The 20,232-nt window shown below is 38.2% G+C and overlaps 1 protein-coding gene across 1 annotated transcript; it reads left to right on the plus strand.

Annotated features, from left to right (window-relative positions):
* The first annotated feature begins 1,351 nt into the window (after positions 1-1,351).
* Positions 1,352-19,491, plus strand: slc2a15b (solute carrier family 2 member 15b). Its single transcript, XM_061050931.1, has 12 exons — positions 1,352-1,498; positions 3,216-3,314; positions 7,896-8,056; positions 8,193-8,317; positions 9,438-9,583; positions 10,581-10,713; positions 11,215-11,402; positions 13,403-13,513; positions 14,840-14,941; positions 15,848-15,923; positions 17,178-17,305; positions 18,460-19,491. The coding sequence occupies exons 1-12, from the start codon at positions 1,454-1,456 to the stop codon at positions 18,682-18,684; spliced, it is 1,539 nt and encodes a 512-aa protein (XP_060906914.1). The 5' UTR covers positions 1,352-1,453; the 3' UTR covers positions 18,685-19,491.
* The last annotated feature ends 741 nt before the right edge of the window (positions 19,492-20,232 follow it).

The following is a 20,232-nucleotide window of genomic DNA, read 5'->3' on the forward strand; positions in this document are numbered from 1 at the left end:
TCCGGCCTGGCGGGCACCCCGGAGTATTCACAATAATCTCTCAAAATTAACTAAAGAGAAGTGCATGCCATTACTGTGTGCATCCGTTTCCCTCGCGCTCTCTCTTAATGACGTGTTTCTGTTTTCAATTGAGAAAAGTCATTCTATATGATGACGTCATTCTATGTGTTTCGCGAAGTCATATATTATTTATGAATTTAAATCATCTGGACTGTTAAAAATGATTAGTAACAGGCTACTTATTAACATTTCATGATTAGAACATTTCAAACTTCAACAGCCAGCCAGCCTCACATTAAAATTCCCACAGACCTATGATCAGTTTAAAGTTTAAAATAACTAGAGCAGTGAGGGTGACAGACATCAATGCGCACGCACTCATCGCACGTGGGAGCTGTTTGGACAGCATCAATCTGTTAACAGAGACTAGCCTACTGTGTGCCGTCACAATGTTCTCTGGTAGACTCAATTACATTAGAGCAGATGGTAGATTTACGTTTCTGTTTCATATCCCTCCAGCTCTGTGCGCAAAGTCTCTCTTCTGTGCGTAATGGCACACGCACTCACTCGCTCACTCTCGCTCGTCTGTATCAGCTCGCTCTCCCTTTCAGGGGTTGTTCTGTAGTTATTAGAATCGTAATAAACTAAAACTTCAAAATCTAGGGCAACATCTAGTTTTGCTGATATGTCAAACAGGATGATCAAACGTATTTGATTATGTTGAAAACCTCTCAAGAGACATTTCAGCGTTTGCGCAACGATATAAAAGTGAGTTGTAGGCCTACCACTCTGCAGGAACTATTAGTTTGTAAGCTTCATTTTATAAATAAGCTGATGGTTTTAATTGTGCATGACTTCCGTGTCCCTTCAGAAACAGCAACAATTCCATCACCACACTCATCACTCTTATAATTATCAACATTACACAGCAGCACAGCACAGAGTAACATTAAAACGTCTTCCTGTACATTCGGACAAAACAGCCCATAAAAACAACCACTGATCCCTCGACCTGGCCAAAATCGCATTCAATAACACATCACCTGAGCTCTAGTTAATTTCACAAAACTCCCGCTTCAGGCATCCCTACATGACCTGACCGCGACCTGACCTCTCGCTCTCTCCCTTTTTCAAACAAATGAGATTCCCAGTTATTCAATTCAAAAAAAAAAAAAAAAGTCAGAACAGATAACATTAAATATTACACCAACTTTATTGTGGTGCTGGATCCAATCGAATGGTCCCGTTCCCGATCTGGGAGGTGCCGGATCCTGTTCAGGCGAAATCCGGCAGAAATACACAAATACAAGCCTCCTCCCCGCCTCACGCGCATGGCCGAGAACTACAAATAGAGATGCTTAGAGAAGTGAGTTATGAGAAAAGTTGTGCATTGGAGCTTTTCCTCGACTCAAACAGGCAGAGCACATACGGGGATTAATAACTTTTGACATAAATGGCGGAGGAACTATTAGTGGAAAAAGCTGTAACGTTCAGCACGGTGAGTGTTGATTTGAGATTTGATGATTGAAATGTTTATCAGCTCTCCACTTTGAGTAGTTCTGAAATAAGCCGACTTTTCAATTATTTGATTTCTTTTTTTAGCTCCTCTTGACATAACCTCGATTTAACCCAACCAGTGACTTTCTTGTTTGTAGTGCTGTCAGAAAAGCCTACTGTGGTCCAGTGAATAGCCGACCTATATATATTTTTAAAATGTCCACAACTTTTCAGGATCACATACCAGAGGCTGCATGGAAATATGACAACCCCCCTGGTTCACAGCCATATTTCAGTGAGATTTCACAGCTATAGTACAAGTCCTAATCAGCTTTAATAACTTAATAAAAGTCATACTAACAAAAATACCAAAGTAGTATTTTGAAAGTCTCAAACTTCCCAAAGCTTTGACCCAAGAAATGCAACATGTGAAGAGCTGCACATCTGATAATGACCTTAAATTGAATGCAGACTGGGCAGCATTGTCTGCTGTGAGCCTCCTTCACATTAGCAGTCTAACTGTCTCCATCAGGCCGTTAAAGATGAAATTGGGTTTCTTTTAAGCATCTATGCTGTTATTGTTCAGACAGAGCAGAGGGGTCCTCCTCTATGTGCTCTTGTTTCTGTCACTTAAACGTCCGGAGTGGATTCTTTCAGCTCCCTGATATGTGAGAAAGGGGGTCTTTGTAAACCCTTACTTGACTCAGATGATCAGAGTTGTAATGTGTTTGGTTAAAATGTAATCATTTTTGAGGCTAGCAGTTTTCCAGCCAAACATATGGACCTTCAAGTCATGTTATAATCCATCTGAAGTTCCTTTACTCAGTTTGTGTGAATAACAATGTTAAGAGGGTAGCTCCAGGCCATTTCACAGCATAATGCCTCCATCCCTTTAAAAACTGAAAGGGGGCTCGTGTACGTGTCTTTGGATGTAACATTAGATACCTCATTTGCCCTCTACAATCTCTATTGAAAAAGTCCTTTCTCAAACTGTAACACAGTTGCTTCACCAAATCTGCAAACTACAGTAGATTTGTTGAGCTCATTCAAAGTGCCTAATCCAGAGCTAAATAAGTTTCTAGTACAGTGAACAGGCCTGCATCACGTCTTCTGATTAAGTCACGTGTTGCTTCCTGCCTGTTCAGCTCTGCTGCAAAATCCACAGATCACAGGCTCATATGCAACTTTAATGTCATGTAATAATAATGCTGCTATTAATGTTGTTACAGCGTGAGCTAACTTTCTTAAAGGCTGTTTAGAGATGCAGAAAATAGACCTGACAAAACCTCAATATTTATTTTTAACTAGTCTATTAGTTTTGATAATTAAGTTTGAGTGATTTTCTTTTTGCTGAGTTGCAATGAAAACAACCAAAGGCCTCATGTGTTTGGAATACCTAGCTTTAAACTTTAAAGTAGGACTTTAAGCTCTAAAGCCGCTCACTGTTTTCATGTACATCTGAGGTATTTGTTAACATGCTGCCTATGTCTATGGAAAACTCCAATGGACTTATAAAGTTAAAATATCCTTTCAAAGACGAGCAGTTTAAAGCTAACACTGTTGCTGGAGTTCATAACTGTTGTCTGTGAAATAATGTGAAATTGGTCCAGATGTTTCTTCCTGATCTTTAAATGTTGTAAAAGGCAGAGTGTGAAAAATGTTAGTGTGTAGTTTTGGTGCCATTTAAAGTTTTTTTTCCTTTTCGATCTTTCCTCCAGCATCTTACAAAGTCATTGCTGGCAGTGGCTTTTCTGTCCTCATTTGGAAGCTCCATGCTCTACGGCTACAATTTGGCAGTCGTCAACTCTCCGGCACAGGTTTGTGACACTTCATCATCATCACCAACATTGTCAAATATTATCATCTAATAACCATCGCTCTCTCTGCTTTGGTCAGAATTTAAATTATTTTCAGACATCTCCACTATTCCCCAACTATTCCCAGAATGAATAAAAGAGACTCGCTTGTTATCTGAGATGATTCTGGGTGAATTTTTGAATGTTAATTGAACCGTTGAGGTCTGATTATATTTCATTGTCATGTGAACTCATGTGGCTTTGTGTATCAGATGTAGAGACTGCTATGTGCCTGACCGTGTCATCAATGTTCTGTAGTTTTTATCCATCATGTGCTCCACTATGTTCCTCAAGTGATCGATGTGCTCCGGTGCAGTGACTAAAATGTAAACCATTCCTGTTTGGCCATGGACTGCCCTACATTGATGCATGTTAGCCACAGTGCTACATCTCACTGGCGTAGTGTTCAGTTTCTCATGAGAGAGTTACATGTAGAGAGCTGCACCTGCTGCTTTTTGAGGTCTCCTCAGAGCTTCATGAGATACTTAGGACATTTCTTCAGTCATTTTTTCTCTTCCTTTGTCTATCCTCGGTGAAAGACATAACCTTTTCAATGTTTTTACTTATTTTTGATAAAAATACAAAAAAGACGATTTATCAAGAGGCTTGGTATCTCTGGTTTGAAGGTACTAAAGCAGTGGTCCTCCAACTTTTCACAAAGAGTACCAACACAGAAAATATTTGGCTCTCCAAGTACCACTATTATAGCCAACACTGCAATACAGTAGCTTAGGGCTGTTTTAACTACACATACAGTTTACATTATTAGTATTATTTATTAGTGACCGCACACAACGCTCTACGGCCTGGGCTCATTCTCTGTGCCACTTCAAAAGAATCCAAACTGGATGTGACTCGAGTCTTATTCTCTTACTGTTTTGCAGCGTTTTGTTGCTAGTGGGTGCCGAAGCGTCACTGGCACTGCTAATGTTGACTTTTGCACTTCGCATTTCTTTCGCACTGCTGGGTTCATCGTTGACTTCAGTTTCCCCTGTGCTGCTCAACGTATCCGACCTACTTTCTTTTCAAGCATTTTGCGTTTGGAGCCACAAATGTAAAATAATTTAACCATCATATTTGCTTCCTCCGCTTGCCATCACAGCTTTGCTTGTCGACCATTTGATTTGTACATGTTTTTTTTTTTTAAACAGCCACTCCCATATAAGAGACTCCCACTGTACCACAGGAGAGAACGCTCGTACCACCAGTGGTACTCATATCACATTTTGAATTACATAGAGAATTCTTATGTTTCTTAGCTGTTGTTCTAAACCCAGTTACCTCCCAGTCCTCGGATTGACTTTGGGGAACATGTTACCGTACATTAGTTAATGAGTTGGTTTATGGTTCAACCACTGTGGGGCCAACAGAGCAAGAAATACTTATAATGGTTTTATAGGACATTTGGGTACATTTGCTTCTTTCCTTTCTTGCCAGTAAGTAGATGACAGATGAACACTTGTGTCAATGAGTAAAGTACAGAGCTGCATGGAGCAAAGAGACAATTAGCTTAGCTAAGCTTTACAGCTATGCATTGGCGGCAAATGCATTATTCTCAAGGGAGAGAAATTTCTGACAGAAGTTAAGTTAGTTTCTTATCACCTCGACAGTTGTGATGCTACAATTGTGTCATGGTCAAAAGTCGGTGGTCTGTGGGGACATGCCAGGACACCTGTCACTCATTACACCATGGAAGTAAATGGAAGAGAGTCCTTCAGTGAATGGGCTGTTTAAAAAAAAAGCCAAGAGATATAAGAAAGATATTGTGTGCTTTTCTTGTAACCATTAAGTCAAGGTTCAATCGAAATTTTAAATCAATCTTTTTTAAGTTATTTGAACAATTATTTTTTGCACTGCAAAAACTAAAATATTCACAATGTTTGTTTTTGTTTCAAATACAATTGAACTCCTGGAAACCTCCCCATAAAGTCCCCATAAATATCTTGAAATAAGTAATAATATCTACCAATTCAGCCAGCACATTTGACTTGCTGTGTCTTGAAATGAGCTGGATATATCTAAATGAGTTAGTACATCTTACTTCAAGATACAGGTAAAATTGCTTGCTGCAGTGTCAGATATTTTTTACTTTTTACAAAAAATTCAGGCCTTCATTTTCCTTTTTATATCTTGAAATGAGAAGTTTTACAAAGACATGTCTTAGAAGACAATGACGCTTTTTTAGATTTGATTTTTTGCAGTGTCTTTTTTGAGCAAAATCAGAGAATGGGGAATTACACACTGCATCAGTTTCTTGTTAGCAGCCATGCTAGCTGCTACCCCTGCTCTCAGTCCCATGCTAAGCTAATGAATACCCAACTCAAAGAAGGTCTATAGACATGAGTGATTTAACTTTTTATCAAACATTTGGCAGGATGATGAACAGGGAGTCGCTAGAAATATAAAACTGCATAAATCATGCATAATCTGAACTTCTCTGCTTTGAGTGGGTAAATTCAGTTATGAACACAACATTGATCTTTTATAATCACCTTTAAAGACGATACTTTGATTGTTGGCACACAGTGATATTGTCATTCATTTTGATTGGCTGCCTGGTTTATGAAAAATAAATATTAAGTGTTGTTAAGGTTAACTATGACATCACTTTAACTGCTTAAAACTTTTTTAAAAATCAAATCCGGTTGTTCACCAGTATCCATTTTCCAAAAGTTCAGTTGTAGACAATTGCTCAGTCACGCACATTTTCCATATAGCACTAATGTGGTGAGGTGAATCCTTTAAGCATGTGACTTCAGTGCCTTTTGTTGGATGCACTGTCAAGTGCTGTGTGTCATCTGACATGAGTTACTCAAGCGTGCTTCAAATCAGATTTGAGGTGTGGGGGAGGATAGCTGGCTGTGAAGAGGCTTCAATGGTTGGAGAGATTTTTATCGGTCACTTCAAGAACCAGTGACCTGGTTTTAGTGTCTCGTACTTCCAAAACTTTATCAGAAAACCTTCTCATCGGTTTACATTGGTTTACGTGGCAGGAAATGACCACTTTTGAGTGGCGATCTTTTCATGTGTTTTTCATCTATGACTTCTTTATACTTCTAAAAGTCTTGATTCTGAGCAGGAACACTTCACGAAGGCACAATGTTGCACGAGTAAAGTAGCACTTTTCAGATCTTTTCACCTGTTTCTTCTTCACTCTACCTTTTTACTTTTTGTTTTGCTGATTTACCGCATGCCCCCAAAGAAGAGGGGGAGGGAAATAAGCTTTTTTTTTGCCTTTTCTTCTGATTTTAATCGAATAACTTTTTCACTGCATGGAACTGATTTGTTAAATTAATGTGAGGTAAAATGAGAATACAACCACATATGAAAGTGAAAATGTTATGTTTGTAACATTAACTTATTGTAGTAAAAGATCAGACTAAAAGTGAAAACAATGCAACTACTGCTGTGTCGTTGCAGAATTCAAGGTCTTGCTTGGTATGTTGCTGTATCTAACTATCTTTGTCTGTTCAACTTTCCCACCGTCCATGTCGAGGTTTCACCAACAAACGTCACTCTAAAAGCTCTTTCTGTTTTGTTGTTTTCTTCTTGAACGGGTCAACCCCGTCTTAATAACAGAATAATATTTGGCAATAGGGCAATTAAAACCTCAAACAGATCAATGTTGGATTATTATCGGCATCGCTAATCCACACACGCGTGCCTGCATGATGTGTCGAGGACTTCTCTTGTAAACAGCAGCTTTGTGTTCAGTCTGAACTAGTAAAGCCACCAGGACGGTGTTAATGAACATGTGTGAATATTAAACCGATCAGCTGTTTATGAGAACATTTCACTGACTGCCAGGTTTTAGAGTTTCCTGCATGTGCTGAGATAATGAACAGTGTGTCTCCAACTGTACCAGGATGTCAGAGTTTTTCTGTCAAATTAAAGGTGTAGTATTTGACTTCCAGAGTAAATGCCCAGTAGATGTTGGACTTTAGTATCTGTCTGTCAAACCAAAACAAACCTTTCCCTTCAGCGCAACGCGTCCCTCCGTCCCCACGACCCGATCCTTTCCCCCTGTCTATTGGTCTTGATTTAGTATTTGAATGTCTTGTTGTTTCTAAATTGTTTTGAGACTCTTTAATGTTTGTTTTTATCATGTTTGTTGTATGCAGTGGTATGGTGTTACCTGAAGAAGTGGGTATACTCTCTTGATACATCACCCGGTGCAGCCTATTGTTCTTTTCCAGTACTATTGTTGATATTTGGATTTTTTCTGTAGTTTACCACAGAATCTTATTTCAGGCCTCTAGTTTTCGCTGTGCGTCATTTTGAGTTTTTATATATTTGTTTTTTAATTATTGTCTCTCTTTGAAGTATTGTGTTCTAACATGTATAGGACATTCTGCAAGGAAAGTTACTATTCTGTAAAGACAAAGAAGACGAGGGGAAATAGGCTATTTGGAAAAGGGGCATAACAGGTGGCAACATCTGCATGTTTTTTGTCGAGCATAGGCTGATAGTGTTATGAGTCTGCTGATCTTTTTTTATTGCTGAAGAATATATGTTAACTTTATTTCATCTTTCTTCCTCCAGTACATCAAAGACTTCTACAATGAGACGCTGGTGGAAATTTACGACTGGACTGTAGACGAGGAGCTCCTCACCGTCTTGTACTCCCTCACCGTGTCCATCTTTGCTATTGGCGGGATGTGCGGGGCCCTGCTGGTGGGCAAACTTGTTACCAAATATGGAAGGTCAGTGTGTGTGTGTGTGTGTGTTCGTGTGTGTGTACATTTATGGGTGTGAAACAGATGATATAAAATGGCATCAGGCTTTTCTTGTATCATGGAAGGAAGATGAGTAAAGACGGATCACTGTGTGTCCAAACAGGAAAGGGACGCTGGTGAGAGCCTCGGTGCTGGTGTTTATAGGAGCAGCTCTAATGGGCTTCAGCAGAGGGTGCAGGATGCCTATGATGGTCATTCTTGGACGCTTCATTGTAGGAGTACACTCAGGTAGGCATGCCTGTTTCCTGAAATCATGAATTAACAACAATGTTGTGAGTGATATTTTGCTGCTATGTACAGGCTGAAATGAGTAACATGTGTCCTTTGTTTGTTGCAAACATGCAGAGTTGCTTCACGGGCATTTTGCTCTTTGCAGTTGTATTACTGGAAATTTTGATCCTTTACTTGAAAAAGCTTCTTATGTCTTGATTTTGTTCATTAGTGCCTTTTCCTACTTAATTCTCATATTCTGTGGATTTTCAGTCTCCGTATTACAACTTAATAGTAAGCTGCTTATCCTAAGACACTAAACTATGAGCTTAGGGAGACAGAATGTTTTTACACTCAATGATTTTTTCACATATTGAATACTGTATAACCACATGGTCACTTTCTGCTGGCACAACACTGAAACCAATACAATCTCTTTTTAAAAAGGCCATAAAAATCTTTGACAAAAAGCCATTTTCGTTTCACCATTGCACTGTTTTAGATAAACATAATTTACTAAATTTCCATAAGTTTGTTCATTTTAAAAATGCATATTTTATATATCAAATTTTGCACGGACTTGCTCCTCCTCCTTTGAAGGACTTTATAAAGCTGAAGTCTGCCAGTGGGATCGGCACCAGGGGCCACAGCCCGAGGAGACTGTGAGGTCCCATACAGACGCACTACATTCAGACAAACTGTTCTGTCAGTCAAAGGAACTAAATATTGGAATATTCTCCCACTCACAATAAGAGACTCACAAACATATGCATCCTTCAAAACACACCTCAAACAGTGGATAAAAGAAAACCAAGTCTGTGACCACTTTTAACCTTTAACCTCTATTATTGTCTTGTGTCACTTGTGCCTTTGTATTTGTATTTTATTTGTAATTTGTCTTTCTCTTACCTGCCTAGGGACAACAGATGGAAACTAGCACTTCTGCTATAATCTGGCATTTTTACAGCTGTAATTGTTACAGCTGTTCATTAATATGCACTGTCCCTAACAAACAAATAAATAAATAAAAAATATTGACGTATGAAGGAAAGTTACTTTGTTGATCTTTTTCGTTAACAATGATTAGGTGGTGCTTATCTTTGTTCATTTCAATCTCCACCTTTAAAAAAAACAACAGGAATCTCTCTCAGTGTGGTGCCCATGTACCTCGGTGAGATTGCCCCAAAGAACCTTCGAGGTTTTCTTGGCCTGGTTCCCAGCATTCACATTTGTCTCGGAGTCTTCTGCGCTCAGGTTCTGGGACTGCACGAGCTTCTGGGAAAGGTACTACAGCCTTTAATCGCTACTCAGGTCTCACATGCTTGTAGATAAGTTCTCCCATCTCTGGACCGATGCTGCTCCAGTCTAAGTGAGGACAGATTCCTCCTGAATCGGATAAATATTTGTCATCTTTTCTCTGTCCCCGATATAACTAGTCCTTTTGTTACTTGAAAGAAACACATCAAATATTTTACTTAGATCTGAGCTAAGAACAATTTTAAGTGTATCAGTGTATTCAAATAAACCATGGCAAAGTTTTAACCTAAGTTATAAGTTATCACTTAAAACAGCTGGTCTCCCCTCTTCATTCAACTTTGAGCTGCTTTTAAAAGATGTAAGTGGCCAAGAGCTACTTATACCACATCACTTATGTTTAGTCATATAACATGTCCCAACAAATAAAGCCGCAGAATCAAGCTACTTCTTGTATACATGTGTCAAACCAATCAATTCATTAACCAATCTTTATTTGTATACTGCCAGTTCCTTACACATGTTCTCAAGACTCTTTAGGTAAAAGACCTTACTCTCGGTTATATTATATTATATATTATAAGACCCAATGCTAATCTGCGCACAGCACTAAGCAACAACAAAGTAACACACACAGTGGAAAAGAACAACTGCTTTTTAACAGGCAGAAACCTCGAGCAACACCAGACTCGTGTTGTTGAACAGCCATCTGCTGAATACCCAAATCTTACAACGCAGACAGCGTTTCACTGTGTCAGCACCAAACTGTGAGAAATAGTAGAGTAGACCATCTCATTTCAGTTTGGCATGAGCAGTCAATGAAGTCTAAGTAGGCTCTTAAAATGACGGCTGGAGAGAGAAATTATGTTAAACAAACAGTGTTTTGGTTTAATCTCCGTCATCCTCTAGCTGCATCCTAATGACTGTCTTTCAGGTTATTGTAGATGGAGGCTTTATACGTTGAAGTTGCTGATTGATAAATTCAGTTGAGTTTTAAATAGGTGTTGTTTTTTTCCCCCCAACACAGGAAAAACACTGGCCTCTGCTCCTTTCCCTGATAGTGTTTCCAACTTTGGTCCAGTTGATGCTGTTGCCATGGTTTCCAGAGAGTCCACGGTACCTGTTGATAGAGAAGGGAAATGTTCATGCCACCATCGCAGGTTAGAAGCGGAGTAATGTTTTTAATCACATGCTTTACAGTTTGACAGAATTTATCATTAATCAAAGATCATGAAATAAAGGTCACATTGTTAAAGTTTGTGTTATTAATATACAGGTTAGATTGTCATTTGAACGGATTCAGCCCACTTTAAGGTTAAGTTGTAATGTTTGCCTACTTTAAACTTCACTTAAACCTTGAATTTGAGATACCTTATTCATCTTTGTAAACAATATTCCTTTGTTTATATTATATTTTTTGATCATTTGGTTTCAGATAATACACTTTAGGTCATGGAAAGCTTTGTGTTGCTACTCTGTGTTGCAGGTTCTTTGACTGTATGTTGAGTTATCTGCATATTCTGAGTGTTTGCATGGCTGCCTCTACTTATCTCACTGTTTTTTGAAGAGATTTGTTTTCATAGCTTTAGTTTCCTCATGAATTTTAAGTCAATGTTGGAGACAGGGTGGGTAAAATCTAAAGTTTTTCTCTGTCCTTTTAGCCCTTAAGTGGTTCCGTACTAAAGGCAACATCCAGACAGAGGTTGAGGAGATGCAGGAGGAGCAGCGCTCTCTGTCCTCGGTTCAAACCCTCTCCGTCCGAGGCCTGCTCGCAGACCGCTGTGTTCGCTGGCAGGTCATCACCATTTCAGTGGTCAACGTCGGCATGCAGCTGTCCGGCATTGACGCAGTGAGTGTGAAAAGCATCAATTCCATTTTTGTCTTTGTGCTCTTGTGGTCATATTTTAGGTGTGGATATGACTGTACAGTTGTAATATTGAAAGTGAGAGCTCTAACTGATGTCGTGCCCAGCTGTGTTCTACCCATCTGCACCTCCTAATGTCCATACATCACAATCCCACAAGGAGCTCTGAGTGATTAAGCAGGGAGCAATAGGAACAACCTTCATTATCTCCTTGTCCACTGTGTTAGTGTAAACTTACACGAGGCTACATCATATGAAGTTCCCACATCTGACTGGTGTCACATCAGCACACTACTTGTTTTATTATCGCTGTGTGTTGCACATTTTCTCTCTGGTTCCTACTGTAAACTTGAGCTCAGTACTTTGGCAACACATTGCACATGCCTGCATTAACTGTTCAGGTATTCATACAGCAAATATATATAATTTACATTTTTATACATAACTTTATTCTCTTTAAGTCACTTTACAGTAGGGCTAAAACAGGTAACCATCCATGAAACGAGGGGAAAAGACTGGATGAATTGATTAAAAGCTTGATACAAATAAAATCAGCAGGGTTTTATCGATGTGAAAACGAGTCAATGTCTAAGAAAAACCAAACTTTGTTACTTTATTTGTAGCTATTGACTCATTTGACAGACGATTGTGGACTCATCATGATGTTACAAGCTAGATAAAGACAGAATTGTGGATGTTTGAGCAGGTTCAGTGATCTTATAGTAAGTCAATACAGTCACATCTCTGTCCTTTTGCAGATGATGATGTCATTTTCACAAGTAGTACACTAAAATTAAAAAAATGTGATTTGTGGTACACATGATCAGTGATCGAGTCTTTAAGATCCCTTTCCTCCTCCTTGGTTACGGTGAAAGTGGAGGAGTTTTTGTTTAACAAATCAAGCTAAATAATACAGATGAAAGCCTCTGTCAGGTAGCTTTTGTTCAATTACTATAGAAATAAAGATCCCAGAGCAAGACTCCTGATTAATCCATCACCTATAGGTAGAACTGATTTAAATTACAGAACGTGCACTCAAACTGGGCGAGGAGCTAAATGATCCAGGAAGACCTTGGAGTTTAGAGGATTCAGATTAGTTGATTCAGATAGGTGCACGTGGGGCCTTAAGGTGCTTCCCTCTGGCTGTGTAAGTGGGAGAGGACCTTGTTGTACACCCAGATGCACCAAAGGGACATCATTGGACAGGTCTGGAACAGCTTGGGTTTGGCCTTGATGAACTGAAGGAGGACCAGAGGGAAATGTGCCAGAGCTGCTCTGCTTACTGCGGCTTTCTAGAATTAGATGAATGAACGGGTAAAGATAGAACACTGAAAAACAAAATACTTATTCCTAACAGTTATGGCTGTAAATAAACCTGAGAGTCAACACTGTCTTATTGGTTGTGTGTATGTTTAAATGCACAAGTGTATTTGATTATGAAAAGTAAAACCGCATTTGAGGTAGATTTCAGCTTAATCGTATATAATTTCAGTTTCAAGTTATATTATTTAGAAAACAATTAATCTGGTGCCATTTCTTGTGCTTTGTCAAATGTGTTAATGTTTGTTTTTTTCTGCTCTGATAAAGGACACGTGTGTAAAAAATGTCAGTGCTGCAATGGTGATGAAATTGTATATGCATAGTTACTAAATCAACAAGACAGCATTTTACCCCACCAATTACGATCGTGTCCACACCTCATCAATGATGGATGTTGCATCAGCAAAGTGTGATTAATGAGAAAACACAAATTAATTTCAAGGGGAGCTCTTGTCAGAAGTCCATACTGATGAAGCGCTGTAGCTCAAATGCATGAGTGATGGTTGACGGTATGATAATGATCACAATGATGAATCACGTGGAAACACCAAATAAGTGTCCTCGTGCAAAAAAAAAATCAGACATTTGAGTCTCAAAGCATCTGTCTGTGTTTGTGACTGCAAATTCACCACATCAATTAAACTTCATGTCACTGTCCATTTCAGATCTGGTTCTACACCAATGAAATATTTAAGAACGCAGGAATCCCAGACCCTTACATTCAGTACACCACAGTGGGAACTGGTGCCATTGAGGTCATCTCTGGGATGCTCGGGGTGAGTACTAATGATCACTTCTTAAAGATGACATCATTTTATCATGACTTCATGAACGTGTTTTAATGGTGCTCAAACAGCCAGATGATTAGCAGATTTTCTGCCTCGTCACTTCCATATCATTGCAACATCTTTTGGTTGCATTTAGACAGAAACCGACTTTTTGAATTTGTTGTTTTCATTTTATATTGAAAATCATTGAAATATTGTTTCATGATGAAATAAACATTTGTTGTTTAGAGCTACATCAGCATAATTCAAACTACAACTTAAGTGACGGCCCTTTAAGACATCAATCAAGTAAAAATAAAAACCCTACCTTGTGAGAAAGAGCTTACTTACGGAAAAATGTATCATCTTTGGGGGAATTCCAACTGTAAAATAAACACAACATTAAAAAAATACATTATGCAAATATGGCTTTGCTTATTAATCGTGTGACTCAAAACTGTATTTTGTAAATGTTAAAGACAGACTAGTTAGTTACCATATTTTTTTTAAAAAAAACTGAATTGAAGATTCAGTAGAAATGTTTTTGCCAAGTGAAAACAATCTTTCTCAATTTATATCTCAATCCCTTTGGACCGATGCTTGGTTTAAACTCTTCACCGACTGAACTTAAACCTTTAAATGGACCGTTCATGTCGTCATTAATGACCTGTTTCTTTTCATAAAGATTGTTATTTTATTGTATCATTGTTTAAGGTTTTTAATGATCTGTATGAGTTACTTTTAGGTTGTGGATGACTGAGGATAATATAAAGGCTGTTACACAATTGATCAGGTGACAGACCTTTCTCACAGCAGACATTTTGACCTTTCACTGGTAGAAATACTCAACTGAAATTGATTACATTCAAAACAACTACTGCTTTCCAGGCAAGCTTATTCCAGATACTGGTGTCATGGATGCTAGCGTATTGCAATAATTAAACGAAGCAATCCTTGTGAATGAAGTCTGCTCTTACTGTCGTGAATTCTGCTTTGAAAAAGGTCTTTTAATACTGCGGTGGTATGTACCGCTTGTCCTTTGAGAAAAAGAGACAATTAGATCCTTTATTGATATTCATTACTTAGGGGACTTGCTCACTTATCAACATCAGTGTGATTTGAATCTGCCAGATTAGACCAAATGGCTAATAATTGGAGCACTATGGTTTCACCAAAGAAAAACACAGAATACTTCCTCTATTGTTGGGTTGAACCAGTAGACATGATGGACTACATTTTTAATAGTCAGATGTAAGAATTTGTTTTTTTTTCCTTCATGATTCGATTAGTTTTGAGCTCATCTTGATCTGTGTTTCCTCTTTGTCTGTTTTGAAGTGTTTCACTATCGAACGTCTGGGCAGACGACCTCTGATGATCGGCGGCTTCCTTTTTATGGGACTCTGCTGTTGCGGGATCACAGTGTCTATCCTCTTTCAGGTACATCTGCATCTCCTGCCTTGTTCTTTTTTGGAATTTGAAACTTTGAGCTGCAGATTATGAAATTGGGAACACTACCACATTCGTAAAATCAGTTACATAAACCCAAAGCTGTGGGGTTTATTATTTTGGCATTCAAATGTTAAAAAAAACAGTCACCTGCATCAACACTGAAAGAAACGTTGCTTGTTGGAATCTCTTCTCATTTTTATACTGATATAAGGGTTTAGGACAAAATCCATTCCCCGCGTGTGCAAAATGTATTTGAAATCTTAGTAAGGCTTTGGCAGCCAGAGTTAATCTAAGTGGATATAAACAGAATTGATTCTCTTTCTAGAGGTGTATTACTTTGTTTATTTGCCATGTGTTTCCCTGTGCCACCACAGAGGAATGTGGTCACCAGAAGAGGAAAGTTTGAATTACCCATTGGCTTTGTCCAACTCAAACAGAAGAAACCTCAAAGTAACTTTGTATGAACTTTTTAATACACTTCTGCAGGGATGCAGGATTGTGGATTTTGTCCCCTGTCACTTACACTGAAACCACATTAGGGAAGGATCTGTTCACGACCGGAAAGAATAAGAGATATGATTACATAAGCAAAATATGTGTCAATGATGCAGTGAAATTATAAACCATATTTATTTTTTAAGCGAAAAATAAACATTTACCACACTATTAGTTAAATAAAATGTGGTGAATCCAGTGAATGTGGAAAACCCCTACGTATGTGTTTAGCATAATTACATCACAAAGTAATTATTGTATTAAATAAATGTTCTGGAGCCCTGCATGGCACTCGTCCTGTAAAAAAAATAATAAACAAAGTTAAGTGAATAGTCAAGAAAAACTTTGCAATTGTCTCTTAATGTTTCCAACTCTTGACTTGTGTTTGACCCATCGCAGACACAGCTGTCCTTCATGCGCTACATCAGTGTGGCCTGCGTCGTTGGAATAATTGCTGGCTTCTGCATAGGTCCAGGTAATCTGTAAAATCTTTTTTCTCTGCACCTCAAACTCCTCTTTTTTTTATAATCTCACTCCAGTCCATACATGCGGCTCTTGTTTTGGCCTGTGTGTAAGATAACACTGCACCCTGCTGGAGGGTTGCACAACAGCACGCACAAAGTCCAGACAGCAGCTGCTCTCCCTCCCTGCTCCTCCTGACTGTGAAGAGATATTGTATTTCATTAGTCTTGTAAATTAGGAAATCATAAGTGCCACACTACATCCATTCCCGCAGCCATTTGTACACTGGATGAGTGAAGTGAATTAAGAGGCAATAGTTTACAACTTTAGGAGCCGCGCTGAGTGGACCTGCGAGGATGATGAATTAGAATGAATGTGGTTTACACAGTGCCATTCGTCAAGCCAACAGAATCTATAGCTCTGCACACGGACAAGGATTTCTGCTGCTGCAATTAGACATTTAATGGCTCATTGTTCATAAGCTAGCCGGGATGAATACGATTTCTTTCAGACGAAGCCCCTCCATGCACAATGACCCCTCCCTCCCCTCCATACATACCACAGATGTTGACAAATTATGCCTTAGTTATTGGTTTGACAATATTAAACCGTCCTCTATGCAATTATCATGCACAGATAATGAGGACATCATTTGGAAAGCTCATCAGTGGAGCGTATTAATGCACATTTATCCTTCATAGCTTTCACTTTTAACAATGAAGAATGATCTGTTCTGGGCTAAGAAGAAAACTCATGGATTCTGTATATCAAATTCATGAAACGTTGCTAAAGCGCTTCTTAAGCTATTATTTTTGGTGTTTTGGAGTTTGACCAAGTTAAAAACATCGTCCTCTATGGTCAATCTCTGACCATGGCGTATTAGTAATGAATTGAATTAAGTACATGCAGAAAAAAACACCAGTAGTATAATAACATTGGTGCTTGATGAATGTTTATCAATTGTTATACTGCATTTTGTTTCTTTGAATGACTGCCAGAGAATAGTCCAGAGTGGGAATATTGATAAGTTAATTGATGAATGAAGACGCTGTTGTTAATTACACTACACCCAATAGGTTCTTACAGCAGTACTGAGCGTTTAAATGTGAGTTGTTTTATGACAGCCTGACAGGAAGCCTAGTTAGATCAGACCAATGGATGAAAGAAACGTGGAGCCAACCATGGCAGAATGAATCGAGGGGTTGCTGTTGTCAAAATGTGTTCTTTTCTTAAAATATTAAACTGTGTTTTTGTCTTTTCTGTGTAGCTGGTGTGCCATTCCTGATCACTGCTGAGCTCTTTAAGCAGTCTCACCGGCCGGCGGCCTACACGGTGGCAGGATGTCTCAACTGGATGTCCAACTTCACCATTGGCTTTGTCTTTCCTTTCCTAGAGGTCAGAGCAAACTTGAATTTGGGCAACTTATGTCATTATGTGTAATTAAGATGTGCAACTAATTCAGAACTCTTCATCCTAAAGTTGGCTGAATAAAGGTGACTCCCATTAATAATGAGAATCTGAGATTGTTTGGTTATTCTAAGGTATAAGCATTATATCAGCTACTTTTTGTCAACCTAGCAAGTCAAAAGACACAACACATATCTTACTAACTAACTGACTGACTGACTAGCTGAACAACTAGTGGAATAACTAGTTAATTAGCTGTCTGTTTGACTAGCTAAATAACTAGCAAATTGTCTGATTGACCAGCTAACTTAATCAACTAACTATCTAACTTAGGCTACTAGTTAACTAACTAACTGACTGATTGAATGAAAGACTGACTAGCTGCCTAACTGGCTAACCAATTATCTAAATAACTTACTATTTACTGGTCAATTAATCAATCAATGTGTTGAAGTTTTGCACCTGAACATATCTTCAACACAGCTAATATAGATCACATGTAGCCTACTTTAATGATCCCCATTGCTTCTCCAAAATAATCAAACTCAGAGATAGCTTCAGTTTAATTCAAACGTGTGCTGCATTTTGATTTGTTGACTTTCTTTCGAGGGAAACACGGGGAACACCTGGTGATACATCTCATTAAGAAGTTTGTTCAAAGTTTACGTTAGCTAACATCATTAGCCATAGCAAAATAATAATGTTAACTTAAAAGCAACAGGATTTCAATACTGTGTTGGTTGTTAGGCTACCACAACTCCTGTGATCCCTCTACTACAAAATGTAATTTGATCTGTCTTTCATAAATGTTTAGATCTGGAAATTACAGGCTGAGCTTTAAAAATGATCCTAAGTTATACATACAATTTACAGTAGTCCACTGTTCTCCAGTCATTTTTACATCAGATTCATTTGTTTTTTAGCTTCAATGCCTGCCTATTTCCCATTTTGTTAAGATGTCAAATGTCCTTGCAGTGAGCTGTTGTCTATGTTTGAGATAATCTGAGCTATGACAGTTTATCTCCAAACCCTTCTTTTGCTTTTATTGATCAGTGTACACTTTGTAAAGATAGAGCAGTATTTGTTTGTTTGATTTTTTATTTATTTTACCCAAAGTAACAAACAGTTTCCTCCACCTACAGATCGCTACAGGTCCTTACTGTTACCTGATCTTCTGTGCGATCTGCTTGGGAGTGGCCGTCTACACCATCTTCATTATCCCTGAGACCAAGAACAAAACCTTTATGGAAATCAGCCAGATGTTTGCTGTCAAGAACGACATGCTGAATGAAGAGTTGACTAGTAATGGCCTTCTCAAATTAGCCATGATGAACGGCTATGGAACCCTTGAAGAGGAAAAAAACTGAAGTCATGAGATAAACGATCGTTTCCAGGTAGATGACAGCAGTGGAACTTTTGTTGCCACCAATGCATCTATTCTGACAGCGGTCACTATCTGAACACAACACAGATCCTGTTTTAACAGTAAATCCACAGTGGAAGTGTATCTCAACATTTGACACAGGTAATGCATGAGACGCAGTCATGCGTTTCAAATCAACCATCAGTGACATTTTAATCAATTTCTCTGCATCTTAAAGCATTTTTATGGGAGCTAAGTTGATTTCAGAAGACAGTTTTTTAAGAAGGTTTTAATTTCCACATTAGCTTCACATTGTGTAAACACATGATGATCATTTTGTGATTCATAGTCAGTGTTGAATGTTCTCCCTTTGTTTCTTAATTCAGAGTTTAAATGTTTATCTAGTGACACGGCAATAACTCCTCTGCGGGCTGTCCATCCAGAAGTCCATCCTGATGTGTCACTCAAATGTAACATTTGCTGTTAGACTGAATATCCCGACGAACAATGTGAGCTTGTGTTTGTTGTTTCTCTCTCTCAGATTGTTATTTTGTGTCTCTTAACATAAGAGATGTGGATATCAACGGCTACTGTAGTAGTCATCTGTCCGATTATACGCACGCATGTATGTAAAGCTTCTTAAAGAGTTTTTATTTATCAGTATATCACATATAGGTAGCTGTACAACTTTGCTTGCAGGTTCTTTTACTGCTGTGTTGTTTGAAAGGAGCTCTTTGTAAAATAATTCACGGAGTCATTGAGAATGAGAGATAAAAAGTGAAGACCTTTCTCTAATAAACATTTGTTTAAACAGAAATCTGACTCTTTCTCCTTTGTTGTTTTTTTTGCTGATTTCAGATTTTTATCACAAGTAAATAGACAACAATTATATCCCAAAACAGAAATTGATATTCAGAGTTTTTCCCACTGTACTATTAAAATACAGAGCAGCTCTTTTGTGCTACTAAACCTGTCATCTGATTTAGGCATTAAATAGCCTTGAATTTCTAGCACTAAATATTTAAACACTGTAATTTAGTATCTACATGTTTTGCCTCTGAATTCAACTCTTCAATGTACTCATAATTTTTCATTTCATTGTTCACAAATTTGATAGACCAAATTCAGATGCAAAATATGAAGTGTAGGAATTCAGATGCATATTTAACATCTGGGAATCCAAGGAATAGCAATCGATTCTAGGTAAAACCAACATCCAGCCAATCGAGTGATACTCCATTGGTGTCATGAATCATCTGTCTAGGTCCAAACCATAGCTCAGCTGTGATGATTATAAGAAGTTGCTGTCATACAAATAAAAAATTACAATAAGGGTTGAACTATTATCAGGAATTATATAACTCTCCAAAGCTACAATCAATGCAACAAAATAATGTTTACCATTTCATTACTTATATAACATGAAACTAATACATGTGGAATTTAAAACAACCCAATGAGCAATGTTTTAAGCTGCGCTGCCTTTAGCATTACTGTTTGATTCAGTTTAAATCAAAAAGCTCTAAAAATCAGGCTGCTCAGCACTAAACAG

Source organism: Labrus mixtus, chromosome 2 (genome assembly GCF_963584025.1).
Source record: "Labrus mixtus chromosome 2, fLabMix1.1, whole genome shotgun sequence".
In the NCBI taxonomy this organism is placed as follows: Eukaryota; Metazoa; Chordata; class Actinopteri; order Labriformes; family Labridae; genus Labrus; species Labrus mixtus.